At 41.4% G+C, this 20,494-nt stretch overlaps 1 protein-coding gene and 1 pseudogene across 1 annotated transcript in view; one reads left to right on the forward strand and one right to left on the reverse strand.

The window, feature by feature from the left end:
• Positions 1-1,586: 1,586 nt before the first annotated feature.
• Positions 1,587-2,217, forward strand: LOC101048968 (rRNA-processing protein FCF1 homolog pseudogene; annotated as a pseudogene).
• A 9,598-nt stretch (positions 2,218-11,815) lies between these two features.
• IFT56 (intraflagellar transport 56) overlaps positions 11,816-20,494 on the reverse strand; it is a 65,339-nt gene continuing 56,660 nt past the window's right edge. Inside the window, exons 17-18 of the mRNA XM_039473005.2 lie at positions 14,323-14,456; positions 11,816-12,557 (exon numbers count right to left, since the gene is read on the reverse strand). Of these exons, the coding sequence (XP_039328939.1) occupies positions 12,446-12,557; positions 14,323-14,456 (246 nt within the window). The 3' untranslated portion in view covers positions 11,816-12,445. The remainder of the gene's footprint in view (positions 12,558-14,322; positions 14,457-20,494) is intronic.

Raw genomic sequence — 20,494 nt, forward strand, 5'->3', positions numbered from 1 at the left:
CAGCACTTTGGGAGGCTGAGGCAGGCGGATCACAAGGGTGGTCAAGAGATCAAGACCATCCTGGCCAACATGGTGAAACCCCATCTCTACTAAAAATACAAACATTAGCTGGGCGTGGTGGCGTGCGCCTGTAGTCCCAGCTACACGGGAGGCTGAGGCAGGAGAACTGCTTGAACCAGGGAGGCAGAGGTTGCAGTGAGCTGAGATTGCACCACTGCACTCCAGCCTGGCGCCTGGCAACAGAGCAAGACTCCGTCTCAAAAAAAAAGAAAAAAGTCGAACTCACAGAGTAGAATGGTGGGTGCCAGGAGCTAAGAGGTAGGGAATATGGGGAAATGCTGGTCTAAGGATAAAACTGTCTTATAAGATGAGTAAGTTCTGGAGATCTAATGTAGCATGGTGACATTATTTGATAATAATGTATACATGAAATTTGCTAGGAGATTAGATCTCAAGTATTCTCATGACAGAGACACACACATGGTAACTAGGTAAGGTGACAGACGTGTTAACTAACTTGATTGTGGTAATTATTTCACAATATGGATGTCTATCACATAATAACTTGGTATACCTTAGTTTTATACAATGATATTTGTCAACTATACCTCATAAAGCTAGGGAAAAAAAGAATATGTGGAAAGGAAGATTTTTTTTGAGACAGAGTCTCACTCTGTTGTCCAGGTTGGAGTGCGGTGGTGCAATGTCGGCTCACTGCAGTGTCCGCCTCCCGGGTTCAAGTGATTCTCCTGCCGCAGCCTTCCTAGTAGCCCGGATTATAGGTATAGGCCACCACACCTGGCTATTTTTTGTATTTGTTTTTAGTAGAGACAGGGTTTCCCTATCTTGATCAGGCTGGTCTCGAACTCCCGACCTCATGATCCAACCACCTTGGCCTGCCAAGTGCTGGGATTACAGGCGTGAGCCACGGCATCTGGCTGGAAAGAAAGATTAATAACTATAAAAAGTCTTCATTAAGAGCTACTTCCTATTATATATTTTTTGAGATGGAGTTTTGCTCTTGTTGCCCACTGGAGTGTATTGGTATGATCTTGGCTCACTGCAACCCGCCTCTCCTAGGTTTAAGCCATTCTACTGCCTCAGCCTCCTGAGTAGCTGAGATTACAGGCATCCACCACCATGCCCAGCTAATTTTTGTAATTTTAGTAGAGATGGGGTTTCGCCATGTTGACCAGGTAGTCTTGAACTCCTGACCTCAGATGATCCACCTGCCTTGGTCTCGCAAAGTGCTAGGAATACAGGCATGCCACTCCCGGCCCAATTTTTATTTTAAGACAAGGTTTTGCTCTATTGCCGAGGCTAGAGTGCAGTGGTGCCATCAGAGCTCACTGCAGCCTCAAATTCCTGGGCTCAAGCAGTCCTCCTACCTGAGCTTCCCAAAGTGCTGGGAGTTACAGTTGTGAGCCACTGCATCTGGCCTATAACTCCTCAGGTTACTTGATAGCCTTATGCAGGTTTACAACATGCACTAAACACAAACAAAGAGCAAATAAAAATATTATATATAAAAACCCAATGTGAATGTATTTTACAGCACTGAACTGTACACTTGAAAATGGCCAAGATGGAATTCTGGAAGAAACAAGAGTGTGACCTGAGCGTACAGCGGCAAAAGAAAACCAGGAAGTATTCAATCATGATGCCAATGCTTAGTCTCAGAGATCAGAAGCTTAAAGAAAGGGATGGATTAAAACCCAAAAAGGAAGAAAAGAAAGATTCCAACACACTAAAGGAAAGAGAATTTCCTCAATATCCTTTCTGCTTATTTTTCTGATATAATACACAGCTGGGCCACTTTACTATATCCGTGTTGATACCAACTTCATCAACTTTTCCATTAACGGCAAACCAGACTTAGTGCAGTCAATGATGGACTGTCTGTATGCCAAGTGTATCCCTTGTGTAACTGATTCCATAATGGCTGAAATTGAGAAATTGGGGCAGAAGTATTGAGTGGCTCTAACGATCTCCAAGGATCCAAGATTTGAAGGATTACCACGTGCACACACAAAGGAACCTATGCGATGACTGCTTAGTACAGACAGTGACCCAGCACAAGTGCTACATTGTGGCCACAGTTGACCAGGACCTTAAAAGAAGATTCTTAAGATTCCTGGAGTTCCTATTGTGTACATTTCTAACCAGAGATATAACATCGAATGAATGCCAGATGATTACGGAGTCCTTGGGTTCTAATTCTTTTTTTTAAAATTTTATTTTGGTAACTCGTTTATTGAACATGTATTCAGTGAGTATTGTTATATACCAACTACTCTGACTCTGAGACTAGAGCTGTAAATGGGACAGACTCAGCCCCTGACCTTGCAGACCTTACAATCTGGTCAGGACTTAAGTAGCTGATCAGATAATTCCAGGATAGTGGGATCAGGGATCGAAAGATACCCCAGACAGGATACTGCAGACGTGTGGGGTGTCCTGTGATGATATGAGAGAGGCACCTGCTCTGGACCTGAGGAGCGACATAAAGACAGATACTATAAGATATCATGTCTGTTATTGTCATGTGCGTAAGGACGTGGAGAGATCTGAACCCTCACACGTTGCTGGTAGGATTGTTAAATGGTGTAGCCACTTTGGAAAAGTTTGGCACTTGTTCAAAAAGTTAAATATAGAGTTATTTGACCTAGTTCTATGACCCAGCAGTTCTGCTCCTAGTTATATATCCAAAACAATTAAAAATATGTTCACATAAAAAAATTGTACTGTGTGTTCTCAGTAGTATTATGGATAACAGCCAAAAAGTAGAAACAATCAAATGTCTTTAACTGATGAATAGATTAGAAAAATGTAGTGTTTCCATCCAATAGAATATTATTCAGCCATTCAAAGGAGTAGAGTACTGACACATTCTACAACGTGGATGAATCTTGATCACATTATGTGACGTGAAAGAAACCAGACATAAAAGGCCACATATTGTTGGATTCTATTTATACGCAATGTCCAGAATAGCGTAGAGATAGAAAGTAGATAAGTGGGCCAGGCGTGGTGGCTCATGCCTGTAATCCAAGCACTTTGGAGGCCAAGGCAGGTGGATCACCTGAGGTCGGGAGTTCAAGACCAGCCTGGCCAACATGGTGAAACCCCGTCTTAAAAAATAAATAAATAAATAAATAAATAAATAAATAAATTTAAAAAAAAGAAAGTAGATGAGTGGTTGCCAGGGTCTAATTCTTATAAGACAAAGTTCCTCTGCCTTTCTTTGACCAATTTTCTCTTGTTGCTAGTTCATTAAACATGTAATAGCATGAATTACTCTTCTATTCACCCATTTGCTCTATCATGAACTGAGTATGAATAATTATGCTCACTTTTTAGATGCTGTTTTGAAATTGACATTTTGTCTCACTTGAAAATTTTAAGGCAGGCTGCAGTAGCTCAAACCTGTAATCCCAGCACTTTGGGAAGCCGAGGCAGGCGGATCACCTGAGATCAGGAGTTTGAGACCAGCCTGGCCAACATGGTGAAACCCTGACTCTACTAAAAATACAAAAAATTAGCCAGGTGTGGTGGTGGGTGACTGTAATCCCAGCTACTCAGGAGGCTGAGGCAGGAGAATCACTTGAACCCCAGAGGTTGCAGTGAGCCAAGATCACGCCATTGTACTACAGCCTGAACTACAAGAGCAAAACTCTGTTTAAAAAAAAAAAAAAAAAATAGCCGGGCGTGGTGGCTCAAACCTGTAATCCCAGAACTTTGGGAGGCTGAGGTGGGTGGATCACGAGGTCACGAGATAGAGACCATCCTGGTCAACATGGTGAAATCCCGTCTCTACTAAAAATACAAAACTTTAGCTGGGCATGGTGGCGCGTGCCTGTAATCCCAGCTACTCAGGAGGCTGAGGCAGGAGAATTGCCTGAACCCAGGAGGCGGAGGTTGCGGTGAGCCGAGATCGCGCCATTGCACTCCAGCCTGGGTAACGAGCGAAACTCTGTCTCAAAAACAAAACAAAACAAAACAAAACAAAACAAAACAAAACAAAACATGGTCAGGATACAAAATCTCAGAAAGAAAATGCTTTATACTTTGAGTTCTGTTGCACAGTGTGGTGAATAGATTTAATAATAGAACATTATATATTTCAAAATTGTTAAGAGTAAATTTCAAGTGTTCTCATCACAAAAATGTGAACTACTTGACGTGATGGTTATGTTCACGAGCTTGATTTTGTTATTCCACATCGTATCCACAAATTATGACATCACTTTGTAACCCATAAACTTACACAATTATAAATTGTCAATTTACAATAAAAATAATTTGTTGCAAATAACGGTTAAGATGGTAACTTTTATGTGTATTTTAGCACAATTTAAAACTTGTTTTTACAGGAGCCAATTTAAAGGCGCTTTTGTTGGACAGCTCAAACATCTAAACCAGGCGTCCCCAAACTATGGCCCGCGGGCCGCATGCGGCCCCCTGAGGCCATTTATCCGGCCCCCCGCCACACTTCAGGAAGGGGCACCTCTTTCACTGGTGGTCAGTGAGAGGAGCACAGTATGTGGCGGCCCTCCAACGGTCTGAGGGACAGTGAACTGGCCCCCTGTGTAAAAAGTTTGGGGACACCTGATCTAAATAAATAATGTTTGCAATTAATTGATACATATAAAATATGTAACACTCCATGTTTTCAAGGCTTGTAATCCTAGCAAGTGGGTGGACTGCCTGAGCCCAGGAGTTCCAGACCAGCCTGGGAAACATGGCGAAACCCTATCTCTACCAAACATACAAAAATTAGCCATACAAAAATAAGTTTCATAACACAGTCTCAAAGTAAATAAATAGATAAAAAATTTTAAATAACATTTAAACATTAAAAATAAATATATAAAAATTTTTAAAACCTCCATGGTTTCATAATTGAAAAAAAAAAAAAAAAGGAAAGGAAAGAAAACCTCACTGGTTACAGAATTTCCTCAGTAAATGTATAAAGCCATATCACACCCTATCATTTCATTGTTTTTACAGTACCTTAAAATTTATTCTGTAGGTCACTGTTAACTTTTATTTTCATCCTAACATGTGCTTATAATTCTAAAAACTTGAATGACATGTCTCTGCTCCACCATATTGATAACTATGCCATCAACAACTAGCAAAAGCAGCTGGGTGCAGTGGTGTACACCTGTAATCCTAGCACTTTGGGAGGCTGTGGTGGGCAGATCCAGTTGAAGTCAGGAGTTTGAGACCAGCCTGGCCAACATGGTGAAACCCCAACTCTAGTAAAAATACAAAAAATTAGCTCGGTGTGATAGCACACACGTATAATCCCAGCTACTCATGAGGCTGAGGCAGAAGAATCGCTTGAACCCAGGAGGCGGAGGCTGCAGTGAGCCAAGATTGCACCACTGCACTCCAGCCTGGACGACACAATAAGACCCTGTCTCAAACAAAAACAATAACAAAAACAAAAGCAAAAAAACCTAGCAAAGGAAAGTATAATTACTTATATATTTATACGGAAGACTAAAAACAGAAGGGCAAGTGTAATTAACTGTTCAACTATCTTTCAGTAGGAAAGATCTATGAATATTTCCAGGAACAGTATTTTCTTGAAATGCTTAGAAGCATAAACTTATGTCCAAGTTATAGTGCAAAAAAACTAATTCAGAAACCCATGAACAATTAGAGATCACTGAAAAGTTATAGTGTGAAAAACCTAATTCAGCAAAGCCCATGAACAATTAGAGATCACTGGAAATCAAGTTTTTTCTTCCCCTTAGGAAGGTCATTCACATAGATGGACTGTGAGGTTATTATCTGGTTGTGTTTCATCCTTTGCTTCAGTTGGCAGGAAGCTTGTAAGACAAATTTCTGGTTTGTTTTTAGCAATTCTGCTATATTTTGTCGTGTATTAACTCTTGGTTTCCTTTACTCTTTTTAAATATTTTATTATTTATTTATTTTAAAAAATTTTGTTTAGAGACAACGTCTTGCTATGTTGCCCACCTGGTCTTAATCTCCTCCGTTCAAGTGATCCTCCCGCTTCAGCCTCCTGAGTAGCTGGGACTACAGCAAAGCTACTATACACCATCTGATTTCTTAAACACCTTGTTATCGATTGATTTTTTTTTTTTTTTTTTTTGAGACGGAGTTTCGCTCTTGTTACCCAGGCTGGAGTGCAATGGCGCGATCTAGGCTCGTCGCAACCTCTGCCTCCTGGGTTCAAGCAATTCTCCTGCCTCAGCCTCCCAAGTAGCTGGGACTACAGGTGTGCGCCACCATGCCCAGCTAATTTTTGCATTTTTAGTAGAGACAGGGTTTCACCATGTTGACCAGGATGGTCTCGATCTCTTGACCTCGTGATCCACCCGCCTCGGCCTCCCAAAGTGCTGGGATTACAGGCGTGATCCACCGCGCCCGGCCATCGATTGTTATTTTGTTATATATACCTTGGTAATTGACCTCAAATGCTTTCTGGAACACAGTGGCATCTAAGTAACTGACCAAATTAATACATGAATGTACAAAAATGGTAATAAACAAATTAGATAAAATGTACCCATAGATTATGCCCATTGCTCTCTCACCCGAGGTTAGCCTAGCAGGATACTTATTCTTTTTTTTTTTTTTTTTTGAAACGGAGTTTTGCTCTTGTTACCCAGGCTGGAGTGCAATGGCGTGATCTCGGCTCACCGCAACCTCCGCCTCCTGGGTTCAGGCAATTCTCCTGCCTCAGCCTCCTGAGTAGCTGGGATTACAGGCACGTGCCACCATGCGCAGCTAATTTTTTGTATTTTTAGTAGAGACAGGGTTTCACCATGTTGACCAGGATGGTCTCGATCTCTTGACCTTGTGATCCACCCGCCTCAGCCTCCCAAAGTGCTGGGATTACAGGCTTGAGCCACCGCGCCCGGCAGGATACTTATTCTTTATATCTGAGGTCTGTAAACTGCTGCCCTACAAGGCGCAGGCTGAAGGGGACCCTGCTGTGCCTCCTTCCTCTTGTCTCCTTCACCACAACCACCGGATCAGCCCCTCGGTGTGTTTGCTATTCAGATTTCATTTAAAGAAGAGGTTCTGATGGCAACGCATGTGCAAACTTGTCTACATGCTCCACACTCATTACACACACATTAACTGTCAACTGATGACATTCATTTGATTGTGTGCTATCTTACATTTTTCTCGTATTCCTGACGCTTCATGTTAAGATAGTTTCCAGGCACGTCACTAAGTCCCTAGCTATGCTGCTCTGAGACCATCTTAATAGTAAGGAGTACTGTTTGAACATTAGTATAAAGTACATACTATCACCTTGAACTTCTGGTCTCAAGCAGTCCTCCCTCCTCAGCCTCCCAAGTAGCTGGGACGACAGGAATGTGTCACTACACCTGGATAATTAAAAACAAAACAAAACAAAAAAAATGAAACTTTTTTTGTGTGTGGAGACAGGGTCTTGGTTTGTTGCTCAGGCTACTCCTGAACTCCTGGCATCAAGTGATCTTCCCACTTGGGCCTCCCAGTGTTGGAATTACAGGCATCAGCCACTGTGCCCAGCCTAGAAGAATTTTATAGGATGAAGAAAAGAGAGGTAAGATGGCTATTCATCCAAGAGAGAGATATTCTTAATATAGGAACTAGGAAGTCACTACTTCACTTTTGCCATTAGAAAGCAGATATAGCTCTTGTGATATAATGCCTGTTTGCTGGCACCTTTCAGGAAGTGCACTAAGCCATAGAGGAGGAAAGCAGTCCCTTGGCTTCCATCTGTTGGATGCATGTGGTGTGTGTTGCACACGTGGCAGAGCCATGGGCATCTTGTTAGCTGTTGAGCTTTGGGATCCATTTTGATTGCTTCTCCCGAATAAGGCAGGATGCATTCCATTTACATGGATGCAAACATTCCATTGTCTTCTATTGCTCAATACTTTATTCCCACTGATGATATCAATCATGTTACTGTGTTTAGTTGTATGTACTTCTGTTAGAGTTCCTTCAGGGCCAGGCCTGTGCATTATTTATCTTTGCATCTCAAGTACCTGGCATATGTTTAGCACACAATAAAATAAAAATTAGATGGGAACTGGAATATATATGAGGTTAGATCTCACAAGTCCCCTGCTCTACCAGTTACTGTATGTTTAGTTATTCAGTCAACAAGTATTTGAGAGCTTTCTATGTGTGAGGTAGTACACTATGTACTGCTGATATAACTTCCAAATGGGCTGTAATTCAGCATGAACAGGCTGTAATTCAGCATAAATGGGCTGTAATTCAGCAAAGAGCCAAAGCTGTTATGATTGAGCAGGAACCACCAGCCTCGTAATGGAAAGGGCTTCTTAGGGAACATGTGCTTTCCTCTCTTCTAAAAAGTAACCTGTAGGGCCCAAAACTTTATTTCCCTCCTCTCACTCTAGGGCTAGGAAGAAAAAGGTAGAAGGCCCATGACATCCTCAGGTCCCGCCCTTATCACACTCAACAGAATATCATAATGAGAACCAAATAATAAACTTTAATTTGAATGTAATACAGTAGAATAATTATTTCGAGGTATAAAAATAATTATAAAAGATATTTTTTCCCATTTACAAGTAATGTTTGCTACAGATTATAAATAGTACACTGACGCTATAAACCGTACATATTTCACCACATGCCTAAGTCTGGGTCTTCCTCTCTCCTCTATCATCACAGATAAGAAAACCAGCTGTGCAATACTACTTTGCAATCTTGAAACTCTGTTAAGACATTTCAGAAGTAGCTATCTTTAATAAGAGAATTATATGGTACCTCTCTTTAGTGTTTATGTTTTTTGGCTCAATCCTATAGAAGAAAAGTTTACAATAATTATCTAAAATTCTGCCATTTTTGGAATACCTGTTTTTTTCCCCAAAAGACAGGAAAATATCAGGGAGAGTCTAGAGTGTTGAATTCAACAAAAGCTCATTTAAAAGTAAATCTCCATAAATGGAAAAGCTTTTCAACTATAGGCAAATTGAAAATAACAGCAATTCACTGGAAGACGAATTTCACTGCCAAAACCTGCTGACGAGTTCTACCTGTCTTTTTCATTACTGTGTTTCCTAATATTTCAAGTGAGGTAAGAATTACAAAAATGATTCTAAAAATTACAGCAGGTTCTACCCAGATCAGACCCATCTAGTTCCTAAGATGCTGAGAAGCATTTATTATTTAAAAAGTAGGAACGCCGGGCGCGGTGGCTCAAGCCTGTAATCCCAGCACTTTGGGAGGCCGAGGCGGGTGGATCACAAGGTCAAGAGATCGAGACCATTCTGGTCAACATGGTGAAACCCCGTCTCTACTGAAAATACAAAACATTAGCTGGGCATGGTGGCGTGTGCCTGTAATCCCAGCCACTCAGGAGGCTGAGGCAGGAGAATTGCCTGAACCCAGGAGGCGGAGGTTGCCGTGAGCCAAGATCGCGCCATTGCACTCCAGCCTGAGTAACAAGAGTGAAACTCCGTCTCACAGAAAAAAAAAAAAAAAAAAGTAGGAACAACATGAGGGAACAGAAGCTTTGGCATATGAAAAAAGATACAGCTTTGTTTCCTAGAATTCAGTTATTTAGGCCAGTTTATTTTTATTTGTGCTCTGAACTGATTATACATGGGTCTCAGATAAAAGACAGGAAAACTGGCCATCTTCCTGAGTAGAGGTGAAATAACCTCTTGTGATAGTCCTGAAGGCAGAGGCGATGGCGATCTTCAGTCATCGACCTCTTGGCTGCTTTCACTCCTGCCACGTTCTCATCTCCTTTCTATACAACTCCTTTAACCATAAGTGGAGTGTTGGGATAAGTGGAACAACTAATACAGTGACTACAGGGATTTTCCTGACTTTAGTGCTTGAGGAATTCTTTCTTTCAGTTCTCCTCCTATCTATTGTCTTCTAGGTAGGGATGGTTCTGCACTTTCTAGACCTGTAACACTAGGTACCCTAAACTAATAGAAAAAAAAACAAAGGTAGTACAAAACATAGAAAAATGTGGGTCTGTTTTCTGGAAACAGGTTGTGAACTTAAGAATGCTCAGTTGTGCTGGGCGCGGTGGCTCAAGCCTGTAATCCCAGCACTTTGGGAGGCCGAGGCGGGTGGATCACGAGGTCGAGAGATTGAGACCATCCTGGTCAACATGGTGAAACCCCGTCTCTACTAAAAATACAAAAAACTAGCTGGGCGTGGTGGCACGTGCCTGTAATCCCAGCTACTTAGGAGGCTGAGGCAGGAGAATTGCCTGAGCCCAGGAGGTGGAGGTTGCGGTGAGCCGAGATCGCGCCATTGCACTCCAGCCTGGGTAACAAGAGCGAAACTCCGTCTCATTAAAAAAAAAAAAAAAAAAAAGAATGCTCAGTTTTATAGTCGGTTTATGTTATATGAGCTCAGAAACATGGGGCTGGCCGGGTGCGGTGGCTCACACCTGTAATCCCAGCACTTTGGGAAGCCGAGGCAGGCGGATTGCCTGAGCTCAGGAGTTCAAGTGAGCCTGGGCAACACAGTGAAACCCCATCTCTACTGAAATACAAAAAAATTAGCCAGGCATGGTGGTGTGTACCTGTAGTCCCAGCTACTTGGGAGGCTGAGGCAAGAGAATTGCAAGAACCTGGGAAGCAGAGGCTGCAGTGAGCAGAGATTTCGAAACTGTACTCCAGCCTGGGTGACAGAGTGAGACTCCATCTCAAAAAAAAGAAAGAAAGAAAGAAAGAAAGAAAGAAAGAAACATGGTTCTGGAATATGACTTATGAAAGACAGCCTAGCCATAAGGAAGTCCCTCAAAGGACTTTACACAATTCATGTTTTATTATCATTACATTAATAAGTGCCCACAATGCATATAAATAATCACTGTAGCCCTACTTTCAAAACTGATGTTTGTTCAACAAGATACATTAAGAAAAACCTGGCCGGGCACGGTGGCTCAAGCCTGTAATCCCAGCACTTTGGGAGGCCGAGGCGGGTGGATCATGAGGTCGAGAGATCGAGACCATCCTGGTCAACATGGTGAAACCCCGTCTCTACTAAAAATACAAAAAATTAGCTGGGCATGGTGGTGCATGCCTGTAATCCCAGCTACTCAGGAGGCTGAGGCTGGAGAATTGCCTGAACCCAGGAGGCGGAGGTTGCGGTGAGCCGAGATCACGCCATTGCACTCCAGCCTGGGTAACAACAGCGAAACTCTGTCTCAAAAAAAAAAAAAAAAAAAAAAAAAGAAAAGAAAAAGAAAAACCTAACCTGCTTTGTTACCTAAAATATTATGATACCAAGCTATAATGGACTAGTGAGATTCATAAACATTGTTTCTTGAATAACTTTAGAGGTACTGCAATTTTTTTCATAGTACTCACCTTTTTTTTTTGAGACGGAGTTTCACTCTTGTTACCCAGGCTGGAGTGCAATGGTGCAACCTCGGCTCACCGCAACCTCTGCCTCCTGGGTTCAGGCAATTCTCCTGCCTCAGCCTCCCGAGTAGCTGGGACTACAGGCGTGCACCACCATGCCCAGCTAATTTTTGTATTTTTAGTAGAGACGGGGTTTCACCATGTTGACCAGAATGGTCTCGATCTCTTGACCTCGTGATCCACCCGCCTCGGCTTCCCAAAGTGCTGGGATTACAAGTACTCACCTTTTAAAAAATTGCAATACTCTTAGCTGGGCATGGTGGCGCGTGCCTGTAATCCCAGCTACACAGGAGGCTAAGGCAGGAGAATTGCCTGAACCCAGGAGGCGGAGGTTGCGGTGAGCCGAGATCGCGCCATTGCACTCCAGCCTGGGCAACAAGAGCGAAACTCCGTCTCAAAAAAAAAAAAAAAAAAAAAAAAATTGCAATACTCATCTTACTGCACTGTAACATGCTACTATCATCAACAAATTAATTACTGAAAGAGTCATCCTATAAATCTATCCCATTAGTGACTAGGCAGTTTGATAAAGGAGCTTACTGCCATTCTTAGAATCACGTGGCTAGTTATTCTCCCAAGATTTAGAGATGCATTTATAAAACCTTTTATGAAATTCCCAATAAAATGGGATAATGTACAGAGATGCCTGAAAGTTAAATGACAGAATGATGCCGATTCTTGCACATCAAAGACATTTGTTATTGCAGTCAGGAGACAATGCCATAAAATGCTAACAAAAAAAAAGTTATACTGTTTTCCTTAAAGTCAGTAAATTACATAAAAGTACTCTGAGCATTTCTGGAAGAAAGGCACCAGACAAGTCCAAAGTCTTATTGCTAGAAGAATCATACAGGGTCACAGACTATGGTACTCTGCTCAGCCAGGAGACTAGGTCTCAGCAAGTCAGTCACTGACCTTGAGACTTAAAGAGCAAGGAAGGAAAATGTCAATAAAACAGAGCCCTGTATCACAGATTAACCTTGAGTGAAAATAATTTCCAGTTTTATGTCAAAGTGGAAGCTGGTTCCTAGGATGCTGGGGCTATCTTAGATGGGTACTCTGTTTTCTTTGGCCCATTTCTTCATGATCCGGATGATGTACTCTACTTGGGTGTTACCTGTGCTTCTCAGTAAATGGATCACTTCTCGAAGGGTCTCTCTGAGGAAAAGATTTGAAAAGACAAAATGTGTCAATGAAGAATGAAAATTTAAAAATAAAATAAACTCTGAACTGTCCTTCATACCATATGTCTTGTAGTGCATTTTTGGTAATAGACTTTTCCACTGTTATTCATAAAGCAATTAACAAGCTTCCTAGTCTCATGTCCTGATGGTGGCCTAGAAAATGAAGATTATGTGAAATCTCTCTTACCAACCCAAGTGTTCCTTGTTTATCCATACCACCTATCTACATTCTGATAATCTTTTTGTCCTCTCTGAGATGACCTAAATATTCCCATTTCTGTTGTCACTCTGCATGACTAGAAAGGGTATATCCAGGAGTTGAGTTCAAGTTCTAGCTCTAACACTAACAAGTCACTTAGTTTGTCTAACTCATAGATTTCTACCTGGTTTAAGGTGGTAATCATGTTCTACTAGGCACCACTGTCAAATTCATAAAATCTGACAAAGCCAGAGGAATGAGTCATTTGTTTCAAGAAAAATAATACATGAATAAATATGGAAGAGAGGAACATTAAAGACGAAGCCTAGCATTTATGTTTGATTTAAATTTCTGGAAGTTTATAATAATTAAAATTAAAATATATTTTAAGTAATGCATACAAAAACCTCCCTATTGCCCTAGCAAATCTATAGGCAACAGACTATGAATCCATTTGCTTAAGAGTCTCCTCATATTTTTTACTTCTTTTTCCCCACAAACAACCTCTTTCACAAAGTTTAAAACCAATTGCTTTTAAACTTTTATTTAGAAATCCTATAAGGTAGGAAGTAATTTTTGATATTTTCTTTCAAAATTATCACATTTCCTATTCATATATCAGTAGTGAATACATTCCATGAAATTATTTTTAGAAAATGGAATTGAGTTGTGTGTTAATGTTTGTTTCAAATGAAACTATAGGCCAGGCGTGGTGGCTCATGCCTGTAATCTCAGAACTTTGGGAGGCCAAGGTTGGAGAATCACCTGAGATCAGGAGTTTGAGACCAGCCTGGCCAATATGGTGAAACCCCATCCCTATTAACAATACAAAAATTATTCAGGCGTGGTGGCACGCGCCTGTAATCCCAGCCACTTGGGAGACTGAGGTAGGAGAGTCAATTGAACCCAGGAGGCAGAGACTGTAGTGAGCTGAGATCGCACCATTGCACTCCAGCCTGGGACACAGAGCAAGACTCCATCTTAAAAAAAAAAAAAAGGAAAAAGAAAGAAAAAGAAAGTATAAGCCACTTGATTTTATGTACACTAATGTCTCAGTATTTCCTCGAATACGAGAAGGTGAACAAAACCAAAAGAGTTACCAACCACATCTACTCCATTCCTAATTCTTTGAGACTTGAACTAATGGACACAAGAAAAAGCCAAATAGGCAAAAAACAAAAACAAACAAAAACCCCAAAGAGTAGATGAGTAAAAAACAAAACTTTGTTTATAAAAATGGCTATTCATTTGGAACCAAATATCCATCTGGCTCTTATATTTGGAGGCTGTTAGTGTACTCAATGTATATATAACTTAGATTTATCTGATTCTATTACATGTGACTTAGAATCATCTGATTCTACAAAATGTTTCTGGAGGAAAAGGGTCAGATAGAAATATTTAACATCAACATTTTTTTCATCATTCTAAAACATCATTATAATTGTGTGTTTTCAGAAGAGACCATCCAAGAGAACAATTACTTTCCCTCAAAAACAAGAAAATGAGTAGAGGCAGTATCTCTTGCCTGTTTACTTACTTGGGTTCTCTCCCAGCTAAGATCATCTGGAAAATGCCCACACAGGCACCCCTTTTGCCTTCCCAATACTGAGGGTTGGGATCCAGCCTCTCGAGGACGTCAAAAGCTTTGGCAGAATAGTAAAACTGGCCCATCTGAACAAGAGAAAGTATGTGGTAATACTTGCAATAAAAAGATTGCACAGAAAGACCCTGAACATAAAGGTAACATGAAACGGAACTGCATGAAATAAGTGCATGGGTAATGACAACATTTTCAGTTAGCAAGTTTCAATTCCTAGTTAAAACAATAAGAAGGAAGATCACAGTTTGGGTACATAGGTTCGGTTTAAACCACCTATGTTCACTCAGTTTTCAATAGTGTAACATTTTTTCTACATACAGTCAAGTTATGCTACAATCAGCATTTTTGCCATTTCTTCTAATTGTATTCTAATCTTGAGGAGAAACTGATTATTGCGATTTGAGCTGAGCATTTTTCAAGTCTCTTCAGTGTATTCTTTTCACATGACTACTATCATTCATTTTATGCAATTTGATCATATTCCACTTGAGGGTGGTCTTTCCCTAATCTTGTTCCTAAATTCTCAGAATGCCTAGATGTATACTGAATAGTAAACACTAAATCTTTTAAATATTTAATGCATTTTGACAGACATTTCCCCAAACGTACTAACATTTCCTTGATCTCACAGAACATGCTGAATGCCATTAAATTCTGCTTAGTTTTCTTTTTTTGTTTTCTTTTATTAAAAAAATTTTTTTTAATTCATGATTTTTTTTAGAGATAGGATCTTGCTCTATTGCCCAGGCTGGAGTGCAGTGGTGCCATCATGGTTCACTGCAACCTCAAATTCCTGGGCTCAAGAGATCCTCCTGCCTCAGCATTCCAAGCAGCTGGGACTACAGAAGCACACCACCATGCCTTGCCAATTTTTAATTTTTTGTAAGACAGGCTCTCACGAGTTTGCCCAGGTGGGTTTGAATTCCTGGCCTCAAGTGATCCTCCCACTTTGGTTTCCCAAAGTGTTGAGATTACAGGCTTCAGCCACCACGCCTGGCCAGATGAGTTTTCTTATTTGGTAATCATAAATGCATACTGTTACCAATTTCACTTAAGGCTTCAAATTGCTGGGCAGCTCTATGCTTTAGCTACTTCTCTATTTCTGACAGATGTTTTTCTAAATCTTTGAAAATTTCCTTAAGACAGCCTTCTTAGCTTAGCTTTATTCTGTACTTTACAGGGAAAACACAATTTTTCTCTCTTCAGTTCAAATTATATTTACACATTCATTAATCCTTTCTTCTCTTCTGTCTAATGGGAAGAAATTTTTTGTTTTTGGTTTTGTTTTTTTGAGACGGAGTTTCGCTCTTGTTACCCAGGCTGGAGTGCAATGGCGCGATCTCGGCTCACCGCAACCTCCGCCTCCTGGGTTCAGGCAATTCTCCTGCCTCAGCCTCCTGAGTAGCTGGGATTACAGGCACGTGCCACCATGCCCAGCTAATTTTTTTGTATTTTTAGTAGAGACGGGGTTTCACCATGTTGACCAGGATGGTCTCGATCTCTTGACTTCGTGATCCACCCGCCTCGGCCTCCCAAAGTGCTGGGATTACAGGCTTGAGCCACCGTGCCCGGCCCTGTTTTTGTTTTTTTTTGAGACGGAGTTTCGCTCTTGTTACCCAGGCTGGAGTGCAATGGCGTGATCTCGGCTCACCGCAACTTCCGCCTCCTGGGTTCAGGCAATTCTCCTGCCTCAGCCTCCTGAGTAGCTGGGATTACAGGCACACGCCACCATGCCCAGCTAATTTTTTGTATTTTTAGTAGAGACGGGGTTTCACCATGTTGACCAGGATGGTCTTGATCTCTTGACCTCGTGATCCACCCGCCTTTGCCTCCCAAAGTGCTGGAATTACAGGCTTGAGTCACTGCGCCCGGCCTGGGAAGAAGTTTTTAAAAATTATTTTCAAGGTTTATACTTCTGTTTATGTACTCTTTGGAAAAAAGTCTTTATTGTGAAATAACATACATATAGAATGGTTTATGAAACATCCATGTACAGCTACTAATTATAATGTGAAAATACTACCCAATTCAAGACACTGAGCAACACAAAAGCCACATGGTCTTCCAGACCATAACTCCCTCTTTCCATAGTCAGAGGTAACTACTATTCTGACTTTTATGCTCATCAGTTCTTTGACTTTCTTTATGTTATGTCTTACATATACACATCTTTAAACAATATAATTGAGTTCTGCTTCTCAGAACTTTATATGAATGAATATTGTAAATATTTTATTATGTCTTGTACCTATGATTCAACATTATAAGATCCATCTATATTGCTGTATATAGATCTAGTTGATTCATTAAAAAACATTTTTTTTTATTTTGCCAGGTGTAGTGGTTCACGCCTGTAATCCCAGCCCTTTGGGAGGCTGAGGTGGGCGGATCACCTGAGGTCGGGAGTTTGAGATCAGTGTGACCAACATGGAGAAACTCTGTCTGTACTAAAAATACAAAATTAGCTAGGCGTGGTGGCACATGCCTGTAATCCCAGCTACTTGGGAGGCTGAGGCAGGAGAATCACTTGAACCCAGGAGGCAGAGGTTGTGGTGAGCCGAGATCACGCCATTGCACTCCAGACTGGGCGACAAAAGCAAACTCTGTCTCAAGAAAAAAAAATTTATTTTCAAGTTTTAGTAATTATAGATCCATGGACAAAGATAGGTCAGAGGTCACATGTACCTTTCACCTAGTTTCCTCCAAAGGTTGTAACTTACATTAACAATAGTAAAATATCACAACATAAAGATCAGGAAATTGCCGGGCGCGGTGGCTCAAGCCTGTAATCCCAGCACTTTGGGAGGTCGAAGCGGGTGGATCATGAGGTCAAGAGATCGAGACCATCCTGGTCAACATGGTAAAACCCCGTCTCTACTAAAAATACAGAAAATTAGCTGGGAATGGTGGCGCATGCCTGTAATCCCAGCTACTCAGGAGGCTGAGGCAGGAGAATTGCCTGAACCCAGGAAGAGGAGGTTGCGGTGAGCCGAGATCACGCCATTGCACTCCAGCCTGGGTACAAGAGTGAAACTCTGTCTCAAAAAATAAATAAATAAATAAATAAATCAGGAAATTGACATTGGTACTGTGTATGCTGACGATAGTCTTGTTATTTCATCATATGTGTAGATTCATGTATCCACAACCATACAACTATCAAGATACCGAGTTACTCTTTTTGTCTGGACACAAAGTCTCGCTTTGTCATCCAGGATGGAGTGCAGTAAGGCAATTACAGCTTACTGCAACTTTGAACTTCAGGGCTCAAATGATTCTCCTGCCTCAGTCTCTCGAGTAGCTAGGACACAGGTGTGTGCCACCATGCCCAGCTACTTTTTAAAAAATGTTTTATAGAGACAGTGTCTCACTATGTTGCCCAGGCTGGCCTTGAACTCCTGGCCTCAAGCAATCCTCCTGCCTTGGCCTCCCAAAGTGCTGGAATTGCAAGCATAGGACATTGTGCCTGGCCAAGATGCAGAACTATTACGTCACCACCAAGATTTCCCTTGTTACCCTTTTACAGTCACACGCGCAGCCCTCCCTGCTCACCATCCCTAACCTCTAACAACCTCTAATTTGTTTTCTATCTCAATAATTTTGTCATTTCAAGAATGTTATATATATGAAAGCAAACAGTAGGGGGACTCCTTGAAACTGGCTTTTTTCCTTCAGTATAATGTCCTTGTTACTCCCTGTTGATTCAAGTTACTTTGTGTACCGACAGCTTGCTCCTGTTATGGTCACCCTGCAACTGCAAGAGGGACTCCCAACCAAAGTTTGGTTTGGATATTGAAACTGATGACACCACACACACACAGCAAGAGGATATGAAACATCTTCTTACAGATCTGAAGTCTTGGGAGAGTAGAATGGCCCTATTATGCAGGTCTGAAAAGGCCTGAGAGAGCAAGGAAAGAGACTGGCCTTGGTGTTTACTGTGGTTAGGAGGTAGGGCAGTGTTGAAGGTTCCTGTGTCTGGCCAGGGGCTTGTGTGGCTTGAATCACTCTACGGGGCCAAAGAAGGGAGCATGTAGGTTTTCTTATCATTCTGTCCAGATGTGGGGCACAAGGGGAAAAGAATGGGGTGAGGCTTAAAAGCAGTCAGCAGTCAAACAACAAGAAATGGAGTCAGACTTTTCATTACAGTTCCTTATTATTACTGGTAGCATTCCATGCCAAACCAGTCTGTTTAACCATTTACCTACTGCAAGATTTTGATGTTTCCAGTTTTAGGCTATTACAAATAAAGCTCCTATTAACATTTATATATTAAAATTTGTGTTACTAACATTTATATATTTCTGTGGATATAGGTTTTCATTTATCTGGGATAAATACATAGGAATGCAATTGCTGGGTCATATGGTTAAGTATGTTTATTAAAGAAACTGCCAAACTACTTCATGATGGGGCATTCTTTTTGATCCTTTTATTTTTATTTTTATTTTTTTTGTTTTGTTTTTTTTTTTTGAGACGGAGTTTCACTCTTGTTACCCAGGCTGGAGTGCAATGGCGCGATCTCGGCTCACCGCAACCTCTGCCTCCGGGGCTCAGGCAATTCTCCTGTCTCGGCCTCCTGGGTAGCTGGGATTACAGGCACGGGCCACCATGCCAAGCTAATTTTTTGTATTTTTAGTAGAGACGGGGTTTCACTATGTTGACCAGGATGGTCTCGATCTCTTGACCTCGTGATCCACCCGCCTCGGCCTCCCAAAGTGCTGGGATTACAGGCTCGAGCCACCACGCCCGGCCTGATCCTTTTATTTTTGACCTACATATATCAATATTTTTAAAGTGATTTTGCCGGGCGCGGTGGCTCACGCCTGTAATCCCAGCACTTTGGGAGGCCAAGGCGGGTAGATCATGAGGTCAAGAGATCGAGACCATCCTGGTCAACATGGCGAAACCCCATCTCTACTAAAAATACAAAAAATTAGCTGGGCATGGTGGCGTGTGCCTGTAATCCCAGCTACTCAGGAGGCTGAGGCAGGAGAATTGCCTGAACCCAGGAAGCGGAGATTGCGGTGAGCCGAGATCGCGCCATTGCACTCCAGCCTGGGTAACAAGAGCGAAACTCCGTCTCAAAAAAAAAAAAAAAAGTGATTTTACTGCTGAGAACACATAATTGGGTTTTTTTCAAAATCTACTCTGTCAGTAGATGTCTTGTAATTGGCATACTTAGACCATTTACATTTAATTTATGACATATTAGGGCTTAATTCTGCCATTTCCCTCCTTATTCTCTCTGTTTTTCTTTGACAAGGATATCACATATATATTGAAAAAAGACATGGCCATGTGATCCCCACAGAGGGAAAATAAGAAAACCTATATTTGACTTCTCTAGCCTTCACCTACACCTCTCTTGTTCCTGCTGTTCCTGTAGTGTGATAAATTTTAGCCATGAGTATAACTTTACATTGAGTCATATGAGTCCCTCTAGTAAATCACCAAGTTTGTGGGTGGTCATGGGACCACTGAGACACCAGGTAAGTCTAACTTGTTTTTCAAGTAGTTATCTTCCTTTGATGTTAACCCTATTCCCCTTTCATCTTCTCTAGGGCCTGACTCCATCAAAAATGCCCCATTCTCCTGAATCTTTAATCTTCCTGTTCAATGGCTCATTTTCTTCTGCTGACAGGCATACTCCCCTACCCCCATTCTAAAAGAGGAGATCTACACCCCATCCCCAATCCCAAACTGTTTTTCCATTTAAGTTAGCACTGTATTTTTTCTCCTTATCTTCAATATCAAATTTTTTAATACTGTGGTCTACATTACACTCACTGCATCTGCTTTTTAATCTGACTCTATTCTCTACCTACTACTGTCAGTCCTCATGCATTTCAATCTGGATGCAGATTTGACACTGCCTTGGCTTTTGACTAAATAGGAGCAAGAAAAAGTAATGAAAAGCATTTTTTCCTCTGTCCTCATTGTTTTCTTTCTCTTCTGTTCATCCTCTCCTTCATTTACTCTTCTCTCTTTCTAGCCCTTAAACAGTGGTGTTCCGCAAGGTTCCTCACCCTGTTTACGGGTTCATCCTATTCTCTCTCATACTTTGCTGTTGCTGCTATTACTACCACTGCTACTACTATTGCTATTA

The sequence above is a fragment of the Saimiri boliviensis genome, chromosome 10 (genome assembly GCF_048565385.1).
Source record: "Saimiri boliviensis isolate mSaiBol1 chromosome 10, mSaiBol1.pri, whole genome shotgun sequence".
Classification (NCBI taxonomy): Eukaryota; Metazoa; Chordata; class Mammalia; order Primates; family Cebidae; genus Saimiri; species Saimiri boliviensis.